At 37.2% G+C, this 24,490-nt stretch overlaps 2 protein-coding genes across 10 annotated transcripts in view; one reads left to right on the forward strand and one right to left on the reverse strand.

Annotated features, from left to right (window-relative positions):
* Nucleotides 1-213: 213 nt before the first annotated feature.
* The window catches only part of LOC136833067 (solute carrier family 13 member 2-like), a 153,139-nt gene continuing 128,862 nt past the window's right edge, over nucleotides 214-24,490 (reverse strand). Inside the window, exons 2-11 of the mRNA XM_067094713.1 lie at nucleotides 8,433-8,682; nucleotides 7,306-7,436; nucleotides 6,205-6,323; nucleotides 5,675-5,929; nucleotides 5,258-5,380; nucleotides 4,438-4,648; nucleotides 3,960-4,032; nucleotides 2,256-2,536; nucleotides 1,595-1,732; nucleotides 214-350 (exon numbers count right to left, since the gene is read on the reverse strand). Coding sequence (XP_066950814.1) covers nucleotides 225-350; nucleotides 1,595-1,732; nucleotides 2,256-2,536; nucleotides 3,960-4,032; nucleotides 4,438-4,648; nucleotides 5,258-5,380; nucleotides 5,675-5,929; nucleotides 6,205-6,323; nucleotides 7,306-7,436; nucleotides 8,433-8,652 — 1,677 coding nt within the window. The 5' untranslated portion in view covers nucleotides 8,653-8,682 and the 3' untranslated portion in view covers nucleotides 214-224. The remainder of the gene's footprint in view (nucleotides 351-1,594; nucleotides 1,733-2,255; nucleotides 2,537-3,959; nucleotides 4,033-4,437; nucleotides 4,649-5,257; nucleotides 5,381-5,674; nucleotides 5,930-6,204; nucleotides 6,324-7,305; nucleotides 7,437-8,432; nucleotides 8,683-24,490) is intronic.
* The window catches only part of LOC136833447 (leucine-rich repeat and WD repeat-containing protein 1-like), a 93,205-nt gene continuing 85,017 nt past the window's right edge, over nucleotides 16,303-24,490 (forward strand). Inside the window, exons 1-2 of one of the 9 annotated variants that reach the window (XM_067095617.1) lie at nucleotides 16,303-16,351; nucleotides 20,676-20,756. In XM_067095617.1, coding sequence (XP_066951718.1) covers nucleotides 20,688-20,756 — 69 coding nt within the window. In that variant the 5' untranslated portion in view covers nucleotides 16,303-16,351; nucleotides 20,676-20,687. Of the gene's footprint in view, nucleotides 16,352-16,505; nucleotides 16,558-16,577; nucleotides 16,809-16,877; nucleotides 17,108-17,207; nucleotides 17,378-20,675; nucleotides 20,757-24,490 lie in introns of those variants that run through there. The other 8 variants (XM_067095619.1, XM_067095610.1, XM_067095616.1 and 5 more) reach the window with 8 other exon arrangements.

Here is a 24,490-nt window from a genome sequence, read left to right on the forward strand (position 1 = left end):
TAAGATAGACTTAATTAATTAATTCAGTCTGTCTCTTGTCAAACAAATAAAATTTGATGCTTTCGTTAGCTAACATATATTTTTGGACTACTTCATTTTACAGGTACACAGATTCCATCACTCTTATTAGAAATGACGCTCATTTCCACCATGCTGTTTTACAATTACACATTTCATCTAATCTGCTCCAAATTCACAGAATCTCCCGCCATTGTGATGTATGATTACACTATTGTAGAATTAGTCCAAGCAGGCATGCCGTGAAGATCAAACATAGGAACACCGATCGAGTTGATCATGACTGTAATGACGATAACACATATGATGTTCATAACCAAACCAGCCTTCATCTGAAAGAGATATTATGAAGTCATTTAACTTCACTTTCTAATTATGTTCAATATCCATAAATTTCTACAAAATAAATGTATGTATCTACACAATATAACGAACTCCAAAAGACGTCATTTAAAAATCAGGTGCATGAACTTGTGCCCAACGTAAAAAATGTGTATACATAGATAATGAAAAATTTTTATCTTAGGTGGCAAACTAATTGGAAAGTATTCTTGTGTCCCCTTCCTTAAACAACACATTTTGCAACTGCAAACTTTTTAAGGTAAACGCAAAATGTTGAAAATTTATTAAAATCATTAAGGTTCTGAAAGCAAGCAAAGATCTTTGAAAGAATGTAAGGACACTGGAATCGCATGAGAGCAAGAATTCGGGGTTTTAGAAAACGTCCAAGTTATCCTTATAATTAAAGGTTAAGCATTAAGGAGAGGATGATAATAATAAATTTTCCAGCAAAGCTGTAATCTAGGTTGTTTACAATGAAGAAATTGACTTATGGGCCGAAAGTAAGAAACTCAGAATTTGAAATAAAAACTGGGTCACTGATAAGGCTTTTTGACAGGAAATTAAGAAATGGTAGAGTGGAATTTCGAAAAATTTCACGTCTATGGAGAGAAAAAGGAAAATATCCAATAAAGATAAAGTAGCAAAACCAATTTACTTTCTATTAACGAATTATACTTTGCCGTTAAGCTTGAATACTCCAGCTAATTGCGGTTGTTTTAAGTGAACGCCTGATTAAAGATCCAATTTTTACAGGTGATTAAACTTATATGAAACCCTACCGTAATACTGATACAGACTGAGGAGCTGTTACGACTTGACACTATCCTATTCTCATAGTGAATAGGGAAGGTGTTTAAAATCACAATTCAGACTTTCAGTTAAATCCATAACAAATAAATACTTGCAGCTGATGATGAGTTAAGAGTAGAAACCCGAAAGCTTCATGAGAATAAAGAGCTGGAATAGAGAGATGGAGACTATTATTAGACGTCCCGCAGTCCATCATTTGATAACGATTTCCGAAAGGGACCCCATAAGTGGAAATAATAACAAACAGGTATGGAAAACGAGCCTGGATTGAAATGCGGAGATGGGAGACGGCTCTAAGGGGATACGAGAAATCAAAATTCGATGTGGTTTTTCCTGGAAAAATGTCTATGATCATATTCTTCTCATTTCATTGCAAAACCAGACAAAATATTTTTGTAATTTTTAGCCAACTGAAATGACTCACCATATCAATGTTGCTCATCTGGGCAGCATTGAAGACGATGGCGTTCGGAGGTGTTGCCACTGGAAGCATGAAGGCATAAGAACAGCAAACGGCTGCAGGCAACATCAGGTAGAGCGGATTTACATTCATGCTCAGGGCCTGTACAAAAAAAAAAAAAAAATAGTGCCCTCGAATAATGGAATAAAACTTTCAGTTTGCAGAAGCCATTGCTATAAATCGATATTGATCTTGAAGTGTTAAACTACGTGTTATGTCAGTTTTAGAGACGATCAACATATATATATATATATATATATATATATATATATATATATATATATATATATATATATATATATGTGTGTGTGTGTGTGTGTGTGTGTATATATATATATATATATATATATATATATATATATATATATATATATATATATATATATATATATATTCATATATATACATATATATACATATATATATGCATATATATGTATATATATACTGTATATTCTTAGGGTAAAAGTAGAGACGTCTATTTCTAAATGTTTCCTTAAGTAAGATTTAAGACTATTACTATCATATTTCCTGTTTCTACAGTTCATTAATGAAATAAATAAGCTCATAAATCTAGAACAAATCAGACCGCATTGCTCTGAGAAAAGAGACCTCGCAATCTCACCATCTCTTTCAGCACAGGCAAAATGATGGAAGCCGTTGCCACGTTCGAGGCGACTTCGGTGGCCATTGCTGCCATGAGACTAACGACGAAAACTATGGCTTCCTTGGGCATGACTTGGAGAGCCACGAGCTGAGATCCTAACCAGGAGGACAACCCAGAAGCAGAGGAGCCCTTGGCCAGAGCAAAGCCGCCACCCAGCAGGAACAGGAGATTCCAAGGCATCTTTTGGTGGATCACTTCCCACGCAATGCAGGCTGGAGATGCCTTCATGGGTCCGTTACCTTTGGGTTAAGATGAAAGAATTAAAAGATACATCCACGTTATCAGGCAATTTTTTATGGTTTTTATTCAGTAATTCTTATGGTTTGATGAATTTGCATTTACTGAAGTTATGGTTTGCAAATGGCTGCTTTTTATGCACCTTGCTCAAATGATTTAATTTTATTAAAAGAGTTTTGATACCAAGAACTGATCCGCAACTCATTATGATATGGCCCATTATAGATCTAGACCCTCATTATGATACAGTCTTTAGTTATATCCAATGTATAACTGTATTAACGTTTTTAACGCTAGATTTACTTGTATTGCCGTTTATAATTAACGATTCAGTGCGAAAGAGGTTCCAGGAAATCGTAGTTTTTATGAAAGTATGATAAAGATTCTTGAAAATTAAATCCCTCCTTTCTGGCAGAGGCGTTTATCATTAACTTTATAACAAACTATCCCTAGACATCTTGCCTCTAACTTGTAGTCTTTAACGTCTTAAATATTTTAAGACAAATTTACATTTCACTGTCACTCTTACATATCATGCCTATCGAATTTATAGTCTTTGCTCGGTTTAAAAACCAATGCCTGCAGCTTTCTATAATCTGTACTGTGATCTCTCGAGTTTCGTGCTTACCACATTCTTTCTTCAACTGTATACGGGAGATGTGTCGTAAAAATACTGAGTAACGAACGTCATCCATTTTGTCGTTTCCAGATGACTGAACGATAATCACCGTATTCCAGCCAAGGGCTGGAGCATATTGCCGATTTCATTCAAAATCTGATCATTAACGCACTTTAGTCTTTTTAATGAAAACCTGTAACAGGGAATTACTCTTAGAGGACGTGATCTGCGGGGGCGGGGGGTGGGTGTTGGGGGGATGCTGGTAAATGTCTATTTTGCACCCCATTCCAAGGGGACGCCAATGAGTGATTCCTGCAAGCCTTTTTCTTTTATTCTTATCCTTAACTACGACACAGCAGTGATTTCAGTGAACAAGATGGGTATGAGAGAAAAGGAAAGATAAAATTACCATCCAACAATATAGGTGTTTTGTTATATTCAGAGAATGTTGGAACTGGCAACCCAATGTAACTCTCATCTCTCCCAAATATGAGGAAACAATAAGTATAAAGGGAAAGGAATTGAACCTGTGAAATAATTTTCCTCTTGGTTGAATTTTTAAGCCTTCTAATCTCTCACCTAAGTGTCATACCATTTGACTTGAAAAAAAAACATGACTTCGAGTATTCCCAAGTAACTATATACACATGCATTCAAAAGTGATGATTTGTCTCGTAATGAGATATTCCCCAAACGATATCCCATGCAGTCAAAATACATTACCACTATAAGGATTCTTAACAGACAATAATGAAACCAACTTCAAAGTTGTAGTTGCAGTGTTCACGTATGTCCTTCTAACTCACATTTGAGGCCACCAGAGCACCAGAATGTGGGTTGAGCAGGAAGGACAAAAGAGGTGACTGCCAGGGAAGGTGACTGGAATGACGGGGTATATCAGGTGCTGCAGCTCTCCCAGGGCTTTGCTGGAATGACGGGACCTACATTATGACGAGAAATGAACTATCACCAGAAATAAATTCCTCTAATTCTTCTTTGGCGGCTCAGGTCAACAGCATGCCAGTTCTTTTTGATAATCTTTTTGATAATCGCTGTTGATTATGTTCTATTATATTTTATATTATTAACACTGTAAATCAGAAAGGCCTTTGGGCTTATCTATTACGGAAGCAGTTGTCAGAAAGCTGGTCCTTGCCTTATGAAATCCGATTTTTAAGGAAAATTTCAGCACACTTCAACAGTCTGTGGAAATCAGCAGTGAGTCAAAATGAAACCCAAAAACCAAGAGAATAAGATTACAACAATAAAACAGAAGACTTACACCTTCTTCTCAAAGAAACTGGAGATCCAGGTCGCCCATCCAGGGATGAACTCTGGCTTCTCGAAGAACCACAGCGCCACCAATGTGACAAAGAGCAGGGTCACAGTTTTCTCCTGGTGGGTCATAGGACCTAGGTCTCGGTACTTTCTGGAAATGAGATGCTTGACAGCCGCCTCGCTCTCTGCAGTCGTATTCTGGACGGAACCGGTTTTACTGTAGGAAGTGAAAACATGTTGGTTGTAATTATGAGATTATATATATATATATATATATATATATATATATATATATATATATATATATATATATATATATCAAATAAGTGGTCATAATATAATAAAAAAATCAAATATTCTTCCCTAATGAAAAAATATTCTTAATAATAATAATAATAATAATAATAATAATAATAATAATAATAATAATAAAAACCCTGATTATTAGATGTAATTAGTTTTTTTAATTTCTGGAAAGCAGTGATTCACAAATTCCTGTAGTACACTTTTAAGACATCCCTTTGGTAAATGTTTGAAAATAACAATAAATTGTATAAACCTTCAGAGACGTTCTTCGAGTATACAAATGCTTAGCACTAACTGTAACTCTGGTGTTGAGTAGAAAATGGAGTTTAATTTTGTTTTTAGTCTGAGTTTGAAAACATATGCTGATAAATGTCAGCCTCGCAGCACATTCAATTATACTATCTTGAAATGGAGCAGACTGTAATGTTTTAAAGTATGAGCCCAGTAATGGCGTGCATGGAATAAAACTGAACAAAACCGCAACAACGCTTGAGAAACCCCATCACAGGAGGAGACTTACCAGCCGAGGCCGGTGTAGAAAACCTGCAGCCAAACCCAGGCCAGAATGACGCAGAGAATCATGCCTGGTACGTTGAATGCCATCCACGTGGCAAAATTTAGTCCAGACGGCTCACTAAAGGAACTAAAGATAAAGATAATGATAAAGTAAATGACATAGTGCTTTACTCTTTTAAAAAGAAAACAGCAAAAATCGAGTCAAGCTTCTATCAGCATGCCATGAAATCGACAGATGAACTTCAGCTGAACAATTTTCCAAGAACGTTAAATACTATATTTTTGTGCACGTTGTACAAAAAAAACCAAGTAGAAAAATACATTATGCTTCACTTTAGGAGACTTGGGAATGTTGAATGTTATTGCAAATAGTTCTTAACCATAAATATTTAATGACGACCATGCCTTCCAACTCGACTACCTCTCTAGAATTGACTTGACTACCAAATTGGGGCCAGTTCCAGTCAGTGAACCTGTGCCTCCAATATTAGCAGAGTATGCTGTTGCCATTAAACACATGTCTCTCAGGGCAAGATGCTTGGCATCAAGAAGCGTAGTGCCGCCCTGGCCTTCTCGGATATTCTGGTCTCTGCTGGGTGTCGTGTCTGTATTTTCATTGTCATTGGTCTCTTCTCTTACAAAAGCATCGTTTGTGACTCCACCGCTGAACTTCTCCCTAAAAGACAAAAGTAATTATAAAAAGATATATTTCGTTCCTTTTCTAAGCACGATGTGTACTGATATATTCAGTCGAGGGCATAGATTGCAGCAAGCACTCTTAAGATAAAAAAAAAAAGGCACGCAGTGACATTTCATTTATTTCAAATGAAGAAAAGAACGCTGAGAATTGGGTAATAAATAATAGTTTATGCATTTTTACAAAATCTTGCAACAATGTTTTGCGAAGAGTTTGTCTAACTATAGTATTGCAAACCTCGAAATTTCACTTACGCGGAAGTATTGGAGATATCGCTTGAAATACGGTTTGATTCCATTTCCATCTGTTCTCGATGGACGTGACCTGGAGAGGCAGCTTCTGAAGGAACACTGCAGTCCTCTCCTCTTTGTGACTGACAGATATTTTTATGTTTATTATCTAAGAATTTGCACTGTGAATAAACTAAAACACAAGGTTTTCAAAAACGTTCAAAACACAAAAAGAACAAAAATACAGCAATAGCATATCTGCCTCACTTCTTAAGTGTAAATAACATTGTTTCATTAGTTTTATTTGTACCCTTCTTTCATGGTACCATTTATTCATTTATATTCGGTATGAATGTCTAAACACAAACTAAAATTAATCTTACATCTGCACAGATTTGAATTCCAAACAGAGAAGTAAAACAATCATTGGGTCGTTCCTTATGGAGTTCACAGCTCCCACGATTAAAATCGCGAGATTTGGTATATTTGACTACAAGTACATAGCATATATTCTTCTAATGACCGATCATTAGTTTTGACTTAGATGTGAAGATGATGTACAGTAGTAGTGCATTCTTTCGGGTTGCGCGGTTAAAAAGCAAGGGATCGATCACAACTCTAAGGCCCAACTATGCTTACTAGATCGAGACAAGGAGCAGTTGAAAAGGAATATCCCTACTACTATTACAACTACTAATACTACGGTATTGATTTCTACAAGTCGTTACAAAGACGTACCCCCACTACTACTAATAATATTTATATTTTATTCCTGAAGACATTTCTCTTTTCTTTAACATCACTTTCATAGCTACAAGGCTCGTAACATAAATGTTGTTCTATTCATTTTTGTATTTACAAGATATGAATCGATTGATTTCTGCTTTTCGGGAACCTCGATTTACCAGCAGGTAAGCATTCTCCTACTCATTTTAGAAGACTGTCTCTCACTGCCGTTTCTAAAAGCATCAGATATGGTCTTTCAGAAAGGAGACTACAAATAATTTTACATGCATACCTATATACTGCATGTCAGCAGAATAAATATGAAAAGGAGAGTGTTTTTTCAAATGCCAAAATTTATGTTAGAAGAATGTAGAAACTAAAGGATTAGAACAAACTTACTAGCTGTAGTTCCACTATTATGGCTTCAACAACTGGAACCATCATGGCGGTGGCAGCCGTGTTAGAGATCCACATAGATAGGAACATGGTGGTCAGCATGAATCCTGTCATCAGTCGCCGTGGGCTTTGACCTGAGAATATTTTTGTCAAGAGACTAAGTCTTTTGCAACATACGTTTTACCAGTAACAAATACTTTGGATAATGAATTGTTAAAATAACCAAGCCAATAATCAGCTCTGAACTCGCCACCACCCTACGAGTTTTAACAGTATATATATGAAACTTTATATGGAACCGAAAAATTTTCCAGTGGAAGATTAGAAAACACATTTGTCTATATATATATATAAAGGTAGTCTTGCAATGAGTAGTTATTAAGCTTCTATTAACTAATGAACTGCCCCAGCCTTCATCTCATCTCATCAATGTATTCATTATGTATGAAATTCAAGAATATTTCCAAGACAAGAAAAGTAACATATGTCACATAACTGTCTCGGGTATACTCACTGTTTGATGTGACTTTTAATATAAGCACAGTTTTTGTAACGGCATGAGAGAATTAAGGAAGTATTTTGAGATTATACACACATACACACACACACGCACATACACACACACACACACACACACACACATATATATATATATATATATATATATATATATATATATATATATATATGCAAACATGATATGAAAACGATCAAATTTTTAAATGAAAATGCCAACAGGAACTAGGTACTGTACAATGTTATACTACCAAAATGTTTTAAGGCTGGATAAAGCATAAGATATGCATCGAATCCATATGATCAAAATAATATCCTACCATCGAGCTCACATGTTTAAGAATAGATACACTTATTACAACTTAATTTTGTATGTTATGTTGCTAAACTTCCAAGTCAGGGGACTGTAACGAAAAATATAAACAAGGCGTTTTCCTTCTGATTATTTTTAGAACTGCTGAACGCTGCGAGTGTCCACACGCTACAGCTTACTACAAGAAACTGTTCGGATCGGCAAGTACAGATAGATAGACAGGTAAATGGATAGACAGAGAGAGACAGGTATGTAGGTAAAAACGCACTTGCTAGTTTATCCCTCGTCTCAATTCACTTACCGACACGTAGAATAACAAAAAGAGCAATTCTCTGATGGAGATTGCAATGCTCAATAGCAATGGCGACAGCCAGGCCCCCAAGGAACACCATGTTCGTCTCCTTCATGTAGACCAGGCAGACGTCATCCGTGGAGAGGATACCGAGGAGAGGAAACGCAAAGACGGGGATGATGGCCGTAACAGCCAGAGGGATGACCTCCGTCATCCAGAAGGTGGCCATGACTAAGATGACAAAGCCACATCTTGCAGCCTGTGGGAAGGACAAATACGGTAGTCTCAGTGTTTAATTTTTTTTTGTGGTGGGAATTTGTTTTGGTTAGGTGGTTCAGTGTGGAGTCCTACAGTTGGCGGTTGATGAAATGAAAGATATTCATTAGAAATGTCGATCATTTAGAAACAGAAAGCTGAAAAGACAGCACGTTCTGTGTCTACTTACAGCCATGTCACAACATTTACTTAAATTTAAACCATCAAGAGAGCTCTCCTCTTTGCAAAGGCCTCATCGCCCCCAGTCTCTCTCTCTCTCTCTCTCTCTCTCTCTCTCTCTCTCTCTCTCTCTCTCTCTCTCTCTCTCTCTCTCTCTCTCTTTGAGTAACATGTTTGCAAATATTCCTAGTGGTAAGTGATTATTTTTTTCAAAGGCTAAATTTTCTAGAGTACTCTTTTATATTAATTTGAAGCTGGGCCTTGTTCATAAATATTTGTTTCAAGAACAAAAGTCGACGGAAATAGACAAAAGGATACCTTTATCTATAAAAAATGCGGAAGATAGGAAAAATAGGAACAAACTCTAAGGACAGATCGACATTTGCAAAAGAAAATAAATAAATAAAAAAAATAGATAAAAGGGGAAGCAATTTTGACCGTAGGAGATGTTCACTCAACCATTTTTTCTCTCTTTCTTCACTCCATGTGCTGAGGAGAAAGAACTGTTTACAATTCTAAGTCAGTGCACAGTATGAATGTCATCAGCTAGGTCTGACGTTAAATATCTAAAATTTTTAGAAAGTTATTCTTATGACTGTTTAAAGGAAATATCAAACTTTCTGAAAAGTATTTAAAGGAACAACATCACAGTCACGCAAACAGGTTTCACATAAATTCTGGAGAGCGAACAACCCACCGACTCACCTCGGTATTTACCGTCAGCGGTATGACTGCGCAAATAATCGGAACCGCGATGAGCAGAATGCTTCGCCAATAAACCTTAAACCATGTCCAGATGAAACCCATTCTGACTAGCCGTTCCTCTTTCTTTGATGCACGCTTATTTTTATTTTTTCGGCAAAATACTAAAAAACCACAAGAATATTGAAATATGAACGATTTCGCGCTTGTTTGTTTGATCTCAGGTTTATTTCTGTTTTGTTATTGTTCGTTTACCAGTATCTGTTTTTAATGGTAAAACCACTCGTACAAAACACCACCAAGCTGGGTAACTTCAAATGAGCCAAGCTTCCAGTCCCTCTTGATAACTAATGCATGTCCATAATATATCCATCGATATCACGAACTGTAGATAAACTTTCTTTTTTAATTCAACTCAGTAGTAACAACACTGAAACACTGTCAGTCTAACCTCTTCACAGAATTCCACTGCTTTTGGATTGTTCCAAAAAAAGCAAATTTCTAAGTAAAGACAAAATACGTTATATCCTATAAAACTATACCAATTCCCGTAAAGGGAGATACGATCACTGATATTCAAGTCCTCATCACTTCACTAGAATGTAATCGAACAGTCCCTTTTGAGCTGGACAGAGATGCGTTCCGTGAATACTTGCAGTTGCGTTTCTTCTACAACGCGAAGTGAGTAACAGCCCGCTCGACGCAAATCCACATCCGGACGTTGCATTCACCATGCAGAGGGGGTTAGTGGTAGAGAGATGGACGGGGACGTGGAATTGCAGGTTCCCAAAGATGGATGGATCTAACTTTGCTACATAAAATTCATGACCATATCAAGTCCATGGGACCTGAGCAATCATTAAATATTGCTGATGTCGAAAATGAATGAAAAACTCAATAGTATTGTCACTGCAAATATAAAAACGATATGAATATTCAGGATAGGGTAAAAGCTTCTTCAGCGCCGAAAACTCTATAAGATTTGATCGTAGGGAATAGATCATACAATTATACAATTATTTAAGCGGTACCTTTTGAAATTATACGAGTTTTTCTAGTTAACACAAGACAAAAATTTGTATGTTAGTATCATTTGACGCTGAATAGGGTGCTAATAAACGACGTTATCTAATCTAGGTGACAACATCGATTATTTTCTATTTCTAATTGCAAAAAACCATTGAACCCAGTGAACTGGAGGAAAAACTAGAAATCTTCAGGGAAGTTGACAAGAAATAAAAGGATTCCCCACGAGATCCTTATTCCACGGGAACTTCACTTTACACAGACGAATTAAAAAAATCGTCGTTTCATTTCTTTTTTATAATTCATCGAACACCTCCTCCTCACCTCCACCCAGCCCAAAAGTAAGAATAACCGAAACAGGTGAAATCAAATGATTTCGTTTCACTGCTTAAGCGAGCCTTATTGATTTTAGATGTCTACAGATCTTGGCCTCCGACTGGTATTCATGAAAAAAAAAAAATAGTCACATAAGTCAATCACTCACATATAAATTTTATCTTTTCGTTACACACTACGCATGGTCAAGTTCTACTCTTGTACAGTGTGCGCAAACTGGTTTCTCTCAGTTCACACGGTCAGACCCAAATGGTCGCGATCACGTGGTTTGTCATCTCTGCAACTTCTTCAAGAAACTTTTTAGGCATTGTACGCTAAATCTGCTTTGCTATGTGCCATTACTACTGGCTAACACGTGAAATGCAGGTAGGTCACAGTGTGGGAACTGTGAAGGTCAAATTAACGTTCTTTTCACTATTAATGACATAAAATATTTCAGACTATGACAGGATTATATTCAAATTTTTTGTTGTTTTATGCAACAAGCATAATGAACTCACTGTACGTCTATGCCAGCAGTCAGTGCTGACTTGTTGCGTAGACATAGAGTGAGTTCATTATATTTGTTGCACAGAACGTACTACAACGACAAACATCCTCTGCACTTTTCTTTACCTGGCCTACTGTTTTTGCTCGCAACACGAAGCAAGATACTGCTGCAAACAGTGTGCCGTTTTTTAGTTTCAGATTTAATGCTCTTTAGTTTGCAAAGAGTGCTATTTTGGCTACAACTAAAAGGTGGAACAGCTTGCCTAGTGCAGTCGTGGAATTTTATGACCTCCAAATGTTTAAGGGAGGATTAAATTTATTCCAGCTTTCTGCTGATGTCTCCTGATTTCAGATGTATTGGTTTTATTTTCTATGCCCTCTCTTTTTTTATCAACTTTTCTTATAACTTGTCTCTCTGCAGGCTGGCTTCTCTTTGGAATCTTATGGGTTTACAGTCTATTAACTCTGTCCAGAAAGGTTTTCAGCTGAAGATTTAAAAAAAGGAAGAGGGAAAACGATCATGAACACAAATAAACTTCTTTTTCTCTTATTGTTGGATCTCAAGACTAATAACTAATAACTAACAACATCTTTAACCTAAACTTTCTTGCGAGATTAAGTTACAAATGTTGGACAGCCTAAATTTAACTGCACTGAAGCCTCACCAACAGCACATCAGTCCATTAAATATATAGTAATAGTACAGTACCTTTAAAAAGACATTATATTATATATATATGTATATATATATCAATTTGTATTACTGTAAATTATCACATATTTATGTCTCATCTGCAAATAATTGGACTTTTTATTCAGAGAGAGAGAGAGAGAGAGAGAGAGAGAGAGAGAGAGAGAGAGAGAGAGAGAGAGAGAGGTTTGAATGTTCAGTGTGTTAAAAGAATTGGTCAAGAGGTTATGTAGTTTAAAGGATGGATGGTTGGGCCATGAGGAAAGAATTGAGGATAATAATAATAATAATAATAATAATAATAATAATAATAATAATAATAATAATAATAATAATAATAATAAATCTAAGAAATATTTCAATCATTCAGTAACTAAATAAAAAGTGTTAGATTATTATTGTGAATACTGTCTTTTATTTTCTATATTACTATATTCTTCTTCACATTGATAATAATTATTATGATTATTATAATTATCTATTGATTTTCCCAATTAATTACTACAGTTATTTCTATGATATATTTAATTATTATGATTAAATATCAAATCTTTTTAAGTTATTAAATGTATTCTGCAACCTTTACCAAATGAACTTGTTTAATGGAATAATAATAAATATTATAAATATCTTTATATTGTTAATAAATAGACTAATTAATAAATATAATAAACATAATTAATCTATTTAAGATATTCAATATTAACAATATTGTTTAATGTACTTAAAAAATATTATCAATATCGTTATTTATTTAAGGTATACTTAACTTTTGTTATCATTTCATGAATGAAAATATTCAGATACAGGAATGGATGAAATTTCAGCACCTGAAACTAAGTGAAAATGAAATTAGATATATGATGGTGGGAAAGAAAAGTAACTTGAGAGCCTTAGTGAAATTCTGGTTGAACATATATATATATATATATATATATATATATATATATATATATATATATATATATATATATATATATATATATATATATATATATATATATGTATGTATATATATGTGCGTGTATGTTTATATATATATATATATATATATATAAACACACATAAATAAATTTCTGACTCACATCAGGATCAGAACCCAGGTCTTTCAAATGAAAGACCAACGTGCTGCTAACCAGGCAACACAAGTTATAAAAAGTTGGAACCTGAGTACAACTGTCCCTAAGGAATTACCTGGGCAGGCTAACTGCCTGCATACCAGCGTGTTTTTCCCAACTTCCCGACTCAGCAGTGACCCAACTGACAGCATTTCATTTAAATTATCCTTTCTGAGTGAATATGATAGAAGTATCAACACACAATTACGTGTGGAACAGAAATAAATTTCTGACTTACATCAGGATCGAACCCAGGTCTTTCAAATGAAAGACCAGAGCTCTGCCAACCATGCCACACAAGTCATAAAAAAAGTTGGAACCTGAGTACAACTGTACCCAAGGAATTACCTGGGTAGGCTAACTGCCTGCATACCAGCGTGTTTTCCCCAACTTCCTGACTCAGCAGTGTGTCGATACTTCTAGTATGTATGTATGTATATATATATATATATATATATATATATATATATATATATATATATATATATATATATATATATATATATATATATATATATATAGGATCATGTCAAGATTAGCGAACCCAACATCTCCATGTCAAGAACAAAGCCAAAGCCAATGATCCCTTGTAAAGAGTGGCCAACCCTTTCCGGTCCGGGCTTTGTATTGGCCTTGGCTAGTACTAAGCATGGCGAAACAGTGATTCATCTACACTGTTTCCCCGTGTTTAGTACTAGCCCCTGGGGGATCAAATGTATTTCGCCTTGTTTTGTACTAGCCCCTGGGGGATCAAATGTCTGGTACCGACGTGTTCATGTCTAGAACAGCGAACCCGATTATTCCCATGTAAAGAATAACGAACCCAACAATCTTCTTGTAAAGGAAAGCGAATCCTGATTATAGTCCGAGACTTGAGTGTGCTGCTGGACTAATTTGTCTCTCAGTGTTCAGATAAAACTTGTTGTAAGTGTTACGGGACATCGCCTTTGAATCGTTATCTTTGCTAAAAACTGTCTTGATGAGTGTATCTTAAAAAACTTATGATTAAATGTGACATCAATAGAATGGATTATTGCATCTCTGTCATACCACATCTAATATGAGGTTGTAAAATATGCTAAAATGAGAAGACTAATAAAGGGTGTCACACCTCTGGATAGTATTACACAATTATTGTTTGAGTTGCACTGGCTGCTTATCAAACCTACAATAAAGTTCGGGATATGTGATGTAACTCATCAGGCTATCAAGGCATGAGTCAGGACAAGACTAGTTACAGATGATTTCAAGTTTATGAGGCGATGCACTTCGCATGTTGGTTTTAGAACCTTCAAATTTGCAGCCCCAAGATTGCACAAGTAGCTCCCACTTGATATTAGGAGGAATGAAAATATCAAGTCTTTTAAGAAAAAAACTGAAGAAATTTTCTGAGCGTTATGGTAGTGGAGTACGTCGTATGATTCCTCGAATGTTTCCTCAAAAAAGTGACTGTGTCAAATGAATGTGCTGATATACTGAGACTTCGGCGGAGCGAGAAAGTATATGATGATTACTGAAAGCAAGAAAGAGATGATTTTAGCTGAAACCCAAAGAAATGACACCTCGTGTACTGTTTTGCAGAATATGGAATGAGGAAACAAAGCCTGATGATTCAGAATTAGAAGTTATAGCAAAGGAACTAAAGAAATGTGACCTGACTGACTGCAGGAACTATAGGGGCATTACACTTGTGTCAGCTGTAATGAACATATTTAGTATGCTTATTTTGAGACTGGAGAAAAAAAAGTGATAAAATGCTTAGATATCAATAAGTTGATTTTGTAAAAGGTAGGAATTGCACAGATCAAATTTGTGTTGAGTCACTGTGCAGCAGTGCATGTAGCTTAAAAATCCTCTTCTGGGCTTTTTTTTTTTTTTTTTACTATGACACTGTCCACAGACTAATATCATGGAAAATCTTGCGTCACTATGGCATTTCAGTTAGATAAGTAAAGCTAACTGAAATTTCCTATGAATATATTAGATGCAAAATTAATGTTGACGAAGTCTTGTCAAGTTAATTTTCAGTGAATGGTGGGTGCTGTAAGGAAATGTCATTTCACCTATGCTGTTTGCCATTTTTATAGATTTTACAATGAAAAGAGTAGCCAGAGATGGAAAAAAGGCAGATTGGAGTAATTACTGAACCTTGACAGAAAATATGCAAATGGTGTTTTAATCAACGAAACACCAGAAAACGAACCCTATTCACATGGAACACTCCCACAGGGGCCATTTACTTGAAATTCAAGCTTCCAAAGAGAATAGAAACTTTCCTATGTTCACCAAGGCACGAACTTGGGACCTTCAGTGTGTCAGACAGATGTGTTAACCACTACACAAGGTTTACAAAGCTTGCTATATCTAGAGAGACAGAACTCAAAATAAATATAAGAAAACAGAAGAACTGAAAGAAGGACAGAGTATGCACAAAAGGATGTAATAACATTGGATGGAGACAGGCTGATGAATCTTTCAAATACTCAGGAGCATGCAATGGCATCCCGTACAGATTCTCTTGAACAGGAATTTAGTGAAAGTCTATATGAAAAAATTCAACCAAACACTGGGCAAACTGGATAAAATTTGGAAATCATATAGACTGGAACTGCATACGAACTTATATTAAACATTTGTTTACCACGTACAGGGTCAATCATTATTTTGGGAAAAAAAGACGGAGGAATTATGGAAACGTGTTTGGTACGGAAGGCATCATTCCATGAAGTGTTAAAAATAAGCCATGGGTAATTCAAATATTGCAGATTCATAATTTTATGTTAAGGAGAGTAAAGATACAACAGTTACTTCTGAATCGTACAAGATACCTTGTGGAAAATTTATGAACTATCCAGGATACGAAAAAAATAGGATGTGTATTTCTAATTTTAAATAGAAAAAAATAGGACCGCACTGACGAGCTAACATATGAAAGAATACAGCTGGAAATATTCTCTTTAACGACGCGCCAGACAACATAACACAACAGCTACGTTAAGTGTGGAAAACAGCCGTTAGCCAGTAAAACGTGAAAAGGGAGGAACTGGAGAGGTGCCGTTACAACGCTGAATCTTCATCTTGCGAAAGGGAATGAACGGAATTCAACTGAATCAAGTAGAACTTGTTCTCAGGTCATATATGAAAAAAATGTTTTATGGCAGTGACCTTTCAGGATATTTTTCCACAACAATTAATCCTTACATAAATTAATTGCCATGTTTCCGTTTTGCTCTACAGATCATAGATTTCGTGACCTTAAGTATACTGTAGCGCGAAACGTTCCGTTTCCACCGCCTTGCGTGGTCCAGTGAACGAAAATCATAATATCCAGGGCCTGGTAGATTAAGAGGCATTTTTAAAAGAACATTCCGTATTTGCCGCAATCATTTTACAACTAACTGAATTTTGTCCTGGATTTTGTCAAGAACTGCGTTTTTTGCATGTTTATAAAATGTGGCAACGCATTCAGTTTAATTCAGTATAAGGTTATGCTTGATTTGGTTATCACCCCAGCAGCATAAACTTAAATTCTCAAATAGGCCTATCCCAGTTGTGACTTCTGCCCTTAGTTAGCGTCGTTGCGATATGGTAAAAGATTAATTTAGATGGATTTGACTGAGTTTTGTTAATTGGTAATTCGCTGCTTCACGTGGTAACCACACCGACTTTAATTGTAGTTTGGATTTGGCGGCAAAGCTTGTTACGTAAAGGGTTAGTTTGTGTTGACCAAAAGGTTGACCACCCAGTGAGCCCATGTTTATCATACGTCAATCTTTCCGTGCGACGTCGCGTGTTTTTTTGTAATTCAGCCAAAGCGTATGATTTATTACTCATTTAAGGGAAATTAACTGTTCATCAACTTCCTTTCCTAATAGGTGCCAGGCCAGGTTAGGCTGCAATACGCTAACGTGACAGAAATCTGTCTAATGGATTTTGCATAAGTCCGAATTTCCATTAGCAAACGTTTTAGTGTCCAGTTTGCCTGTGGGTTACCTTTGTATGTGGTAGCCTAATGCTAGCATAACATGTGCCTGTAGCAAGGCTTGGCTACCTTGCTTACGCTTGGACATTGGTCATGCACTCATTAGGCTATTTCATTATTATGTCAGAGTTTTCCTAGATACCAGGGTGAAACTGAACACTACTGCTGCAGCCTGGTTAACGCCAGTCACTGACCCGAATATTTACAGACTTTTGTATATGGTTATCTTTTCGTTATGTTTATGATATGTACTAGTTATCTTTTGTGTATGTTTTTACGATCATCCCCAAGAGGCTGGTAAAAAGCACAGCATCCTGATGCACATGAATTGGTAGTTACCAGGGTAATTCTAAGCCGTAGTTCCCCGGTGAGCTAGACTATGGGGACGTTGTAAAGATCCGCAACCCCAGAGTACCCATGTAAAGATTGGCTATCCTCAGAATGAACTTGTTAACATCAGCCACCCCCCAGTACTGAACATGGCGAAGGGACATTCCATTTGGCCGACAACAAACAGATGCACCGCCAGTATCAGAATGAGTTTGTTAACATCAGCCACCCCAAATATTAGCTTGTTAAGATAAACAACCCTCAGGTACTCTGGGGTTGCTGTTCTTTACAACGTCCGACTATGGCACTTGACGTTTTCCTGTTATTTTACTTGCTTTAAAAGAATTTAAAGTAATATTTTGTTGGCCGCCTGTAACTAAACTGTAATTGACCTTTGAAGACTACATGACCCGGTAGATCTAAGCCGGCATTCTGCAGCGAACCCCCATCCCCTTCCATAGCTAATACGACAAAATTGTAGGTGGATCTAAGTAGTAGCTCCGCAGCGGCGATTTTCTTCTAACTAGACTCTTTCTACAGTCTTTTGCTTGCTAATTATGGGTTTACCTTCGATTTTTGTCGCACGAATGTAATTAACCTGTATTAACCCCTGAAGTCCATCCAACAACGGGTTTCCATACACGATCTTCACAAGACAGAGTACGAGTACGTCTGTTTGGAACAGTTCATATCCCGTCCGGCAAGTGCAATAACTTGTTAACCTATGGGTACCAACCCCCCCGGGCCAGTACTAAACACGGCGAAGGGACATTCCATTTGGCCGACAACAAACAAATGCACCGCCAATATCAGAAGATCTAAAAGTGTAGAAAAAACCAGTTTCCAAGGTAAAAACAGGCATGGAACTAATACTTGAATTACCAAATTGTAACCAGTAAACACCCCTAGGGTACGTTAGGTTGATATTTTTAGGTGCGTTTACTGGTTACAATTTTACCGTATTGGCTATGGAGGGTGGTGGGGGGTTTGCCGCGGAATGCTGGCTTAGATGTATCCTGTCGGGTAGTCTTCAAAGGTCAATTACAGTTTAGCTAAAGCCAGCTGACAAAATATGACTTCAAATTCTTGTAAATTATGTAAAATAACATAGGAAAACGTCAATTGCCATAGTCTAGCTCACTGCGGAACTACGGCTTAGAAATACCGTTACCAGAACCAAAGGGCTGTGGTAGGCTAGTTGTCGGTTTTACCATTACCACGTCATATCTGTTAATTTTTTCGGGGCGAGTGTGGAATGACAGGAACAGGTTTTGTAGACAAAAACTAACCTAACCTTTCCTAGAATGCTATCCCCTGACCTAACCAGACCTTATCTTCTTAACCTCACTTATGGCACTGTGCCCTGACCTGGCGAGGGGGCTTTGTGCCTCCTGGACCCAAGTAACTAAACATTGGAGACAATGGACTATGTTTCTGTTCAGAGGTAGTCTCATCATTCTGCAGACTACCCATTTTTTCCATGGCTAAGTACATTTCATTAACTGCAACATAATTATCCACAGGCTTGGTCTGTCCTAGCCTGCCACCTCTGGCGCAAATGTAGCCTGGATCTAGAGCCTAGGCTAAACTAGTTACTCAGTTACTCTATTGATCTGGTGTAAAAAATATAGTACGTTGTACCTCTAGGGCTTATTGTTGGTTCTAGTCATACATTTTTAGTCAAAAAGGCATGAAGTATGAGGTAGCATTGAAAAATATATGGTTCATGTGTGTAAATCAATTGGTAACACACTAAAGAAATCAGACAGCATACTATAAAAATATTATTGTGGTAATTACAGGTATACTGTACATCGTAAGCTAATCTTTTCTACCTTAACCTTCCCCACCATACCTAAAATAGGGTGTCCTGCCATTGGTAGGTCCTTTCCAATCCCTCACCTCCTAACCCAGCCTGATCTTGAGTGTCATAGCCTAAATTAGGCTTATAGAGTCAAGTACAGGGATTTATCATAGCCTAACATAAGTGGGGTGCTGAGTTCTATCTAACTTGGGGTCTTGGACCCTCATAGTGTATCAGAGAGACATCTTAATTGTTAATTTCACCCATAATATATAGTACAAAATGCTGCAATTAACATCATTTGTTGAATGGCACAGTTCCATTACCTGTTATTGAGAAATTATTTTGTCATCCATTTAGATATATATAAAGATATATATATATATATATATATATATATATATATATATATATATATATATATATATATATATATATATATATATATATATATATATATTATATTATACTGTACAGTATTTGATTCATTTAATATATATAATTTTCTTATGAGAAATGAAGTGTTATGACCTCTGTAACAGTCTGTGTATTAATTGAGATAAATTTGACATTATAATCTTTCAAATATGATTGAGGCAACATCGTTGTAGTTCATGCTGTTAGACTAGTATAGCATAAGAAGTTAAGAGCTAGGCTGCAGATAACAGGCAGCACTTGACACCTGTTCTCATTCCAGGACAGTGATAAGAAAAATTTTCCTGTTTATACCGTAATAATGAATCTTTGGTTTCTGAGACTTAGCATACTAGAACTTGAGGAGCCTACCACAGCTAATTTTAGATGCTTAAACTAGAGAAACACTACAGGTGTTAAAACAAGGGAAGTTCATTAATAATTTAAGAGAAAACCAATAAAAATAAGAAATAATTTATTTTCCAGTAAAACCCAGCCTGACAGCAAAGTTAACTGATGAGAGGGTTCAGCTGAGACACAAGTTAGGTTATAGCTTTCATATAAGCTCTTGCCCTGTCAGAATATTTGGCTTCAACTTTCTCAGGCATGTGTGTATAGATATGGTTTGGTGCATTTTGTGTAGGAAGTCGGTGAGCTGCTGATAAATCTTTTGTGGAGGTCTGTGAAATGGTAGATACTGTGGGAGTTTTTTTGGATTAGGGCACAGCCATTATTTAGCAGATAAATGATGAATACTGTACTGACTGCAGATTGTTTTATGTGCTTTGGGTCTACACATTAATTGGTTCTCTTGGTAAAAAAGGATGTATTTTCTGTAAATAGTATAAAAGGTTGCAGTTTTTTCACATTACATTTAAAACATGTTCTAACATTATAATAGCTGCTCTTATCTATTTTGTTAAAGGACCTGATCATCATGACAGAGGAGAAGAGAGGTGCAAAGGGTGGTGGCACTGCAAACAAACGATTGAAACAAGGCGGCAAGGTTAGTTAATTATTGAATGTTTGTTCATTTATCTTAAGAGATATAAGATGCTTATGTTCTTTACATTACTTTGGCTATAAGGAGTAAATTGGCCTACTTATAATCATACCAATTTTCTTTCATCCAAGTGAGAAGCAAATTCAGTATCACAAAGTCAGAAACAATTATTTTCAAACCTTAGTACAGTTTGGACCATAAAAGTTGACATCATGTTAAGCTGTACTAGCTTATACATGAAAAAAAAGACCACTAGAATATGACAATGCCATTTCTTCAGATTTTAAGTCCATAGTTTATGAAGTGACAGTTATTATCAGCAGCAGTTATGAATTCTCATAATACCATGTGATGATAAAAAAAAATACATTTCTAGTTTCATAGAACCTCAAGCATTGTGGTTGCTAAACAGTCATGCCTAGTTTTCCTCTGAGGACAAGAAACAAAATTATTTCTTTTATTTTGCCACAAGGCTCGGTCATTTCCTTTTGGTACTGTAAATCCATATTATTACAGTACATTTAAATTATTGTAGAATGTCATAAACTAGAGGTTATCACCCTCATTAGTATTATCATTTTTCTTTTCCCTGCACAGTGTTAGAAGTGAAATGACTACTTTTATCCACTCTTTTTCATGTGACCTTTCTTCCTGAATTCCTGTCTTGACTAGGTCTTCATCTATGCCCTTTTTACATGATTATCTGGGCCTGCGTACAGGTTTGAGTCCTGCTACTTCCATGGTTACAGCTCTTCTGATCAATTTGTTCTCGTCCCTTCTCAACACATGTCCAACCCTTTTCAATCTTTGAGATTATAGTCTATTTTCCAGGCACATACCATCACATTTGTCCACAGTTTCGTCCTTCATATTGTGATCTTCCCACTGCATTCATGGCATTGTATTGTCACACATTTGGAAGATATTTGTCGGTGACTGTGGTTGTGCAGCAGTTGTACAGTCTCTATGAATGCATTATAAGTCTTTGCTCTGTCTACTAATGAGATATTTTTATTTACTCTTAATCTTCACACAGGCTGTTGTTACTCATTTCCATATTGTCCTCTCAATACCTGCTGCACAGTCTAATGTGTCCCCAAGGTAATAAATGTTCTGCTTCTAAGATCCAGAGCATGGTTCATATCTTCCCTCTCTTCTCCATTTGATCTTATTGATATTGGGCATAAAAGATGTCTTATTCCATATATATTTTGGTATCCTGAGTATCTCAAGACACTACGGTGAGTTCACCCTGAAATCTATCCTGCAACTTCCATATAGCTACTTTCTTGACTGTACTTTTTATTTTCATATAAGTAACTTACATGAAAATATAAGATACTTATATATTGCAATACACTCCCTGAACACCTGAATTAGCCCTGGTTACCTACCAGCCCGAACTATATCCCCAACTCATTACCCACTAAGTGGGTAATTAACTGTCAGCGTTACCAACGCTTACAGGAAAATCCTGTCAAATGAGTTACCTAGCGTACCGTTGGCAACGCTGCTGCAAGTCCCGGCTGTGTATGGCCGAGAACCGCAATTGCTTTTTGTTCGCCGTGCTGCTAGGACTTGTCCTACATCAGGCGAATTTTTGGTTATAAGCCCGACCCCCTTATTTTCGTTTTTTGGATTGGATAACGACTTGGACTGGTTTTGATCGCCCCCTTCTCTCCTGGATTGTTCTTTCTCTGGTTTTTTGGACCTTCTCTCCCGTTTTGACTTGGCCTGGCTTGGATTTTGAAATGGATAAAATGGATAAGACACCACCCTTGGACAACTCCTCAGCTTCCACATCTGCTTCTGCCGTGACGATGGAGATCGCTACCGCTGGAGAAACTGCAGCCCATCGTTCGTGCACCGCCTGCAAGAAAAGGATGAGTACCCTTAAAAACGACAGACATTCGTTGTGCATAAATTGCAGGAAGGTACAATGTAGCGTCACATTGTGATGTGATGAGTGTAGGTCATGATCGACAACACAGATGGAAGATTATCTCAAGTATAGGAAATCATTAGCTTCTAAGAGTAAACGTAAGGACTCAGCGGTAGAGACTCAGGGTTTTGACAAAGAGGCTTTAGAGTCAGAATTATTTAGGAAATTAGAAGACAAATTGTCAGCCAGCATGTCTAGTTTGTTTTCAAGTTTCATGTCAAAACTAACAGAGATAAAAGATCAGGAAAAAGTTAATAGGGACACAGAACCTAATCGCTCTTTTTCAGCTCCCCTGCCTGTTCCAGAACCAGCCCTAACGGGTGCCGGGGGTCATGGAGAACCGCAAACCTCAAAGGTAGGATCTACCGGCCTCCCCGGCGCGGAGCAGGCAGTGTCAGCAGCAGATTTCCCCTTTCACCCTGGTAACCTAAGTCCTAAGGTAAAATCTAATTTATGATTGACGCAGACAGTTAGAGATAGGACGGTAGTAGAGAATCAGGAAGATAGGTTGAAGGTGCAGTCGGAGTCAGGTGTCATTAAGGTTGCGGCTCCCTTGTTGGATCCAACAGCGGTTCTTTTTCCCGCAGTAGGCTCTCTGCAACAAAAGGTTGCGAAATCGGTAGAGGATGATTCAATTTTGGTTCCTAGCTCTTCTGGTGTGGATAGGTTGGAAAGTATCCCTTTCTCTTCTAAGTTTCTGTTTCCCCCTCAGGACAAACCTTCGTCCCTTTCAGAGTCCAATTCAATAGATCAATTGCTGAACATTGCAGAGTATAATGCTGATCTGTTGGGACTCTCTAAAGGCTACAGATCTTTGGTCAGAAATTGTTTTAATATTGGGTTTTCCAACATTTTTAGCATGTTTTGAAAAATCTACCTGAATTCACAAATGATGCTTTACAGGATTATCAGGGGGGAACAGAATCGGTCTATTTTCTTTCCTTAAAATCTATGGCCTTTTCTGTATCCACAGACATCTCTTCCCCTATGGTTTCAAAATCTTCTATGGCTTTTTCTCAACCTTCCGTTTCGGGTCATTCTTCGGGGAGACTTTCGGTTTCTTCTCTCGCTCATCCGAGCTCTCTACCATTAACGGACTTGTCTTCGGGACAATCTTCCACAAATCATATGACTTCTCATCCTCCGGAGCTAGTTGCTGCGGCATCTGGCAGTGCGACTGTTCCCGTATTCAATGTTTCGGCTCCGGTAGTCTCAACAATCACTCCGGTAGCTAGGTTTACTGGTAACCTATCATCCACAATCGCTTCGGGTTCGGCACCTCGCAGTTTCCCATGCGAAACTCCTGTGAGCTCTGGCCCGTCTGGTGCGTTCTCTACATGTATGACGTCATCGGCAGGGTCTCTGGTAGTTACCCCGAGTGTGGCTTCTTCTCTCTTCCCTCCTACTGTACCTCCCTTCTCTACCTTTCCAACAGGTGTCTCTGTTCCTCTGGTTAGGACGGTTTTTGTAGGTTCGGGTTCGGTTGCGGGTCAGCAGGAGTTTTTCCCACCTTGTTCTGCTTCCGCAAATTGTGGAGTGTCTGCTGCTGCGATTCCTCATCTGCATGCTTCTGTTATTCAGCCTAGTTCGGGGTTGGCGAGTATTGTGGCTTCTCCGTTTTCTGAGGTGGTCGTGGTTTGCCCAGGTGTGTCTGGCTCAAGCGTAGCTCCACCGTTGTTGGAGAGTGCGGGTTTTGCGCAACCCTTCTCGGCTGCCCGCAACATTGCGGCTGATTCCCCAGGTGTTTGTGTTGCGACTCAGGTATTTCGTGTTCGGGTTAACTGATCCAGCGTTT

This window comes from Macrobrachium rosenbergii, chromosome 51 (genome assembly GCF_040412425.1).
Source record: "Macrobrachium rosenbergii isolate ZJJX-2024 chromosome 51, ASM4041242v1, whole genome shotgun sequence".
NCBI classification, from domain to species: domain Eukaryota; kingdom Metazoa; phylum Arthropoda; class Malacostraca; order Decapoda; family Palaemonidae; genus Macrobrachium; species Macrobrachium rosenbergii.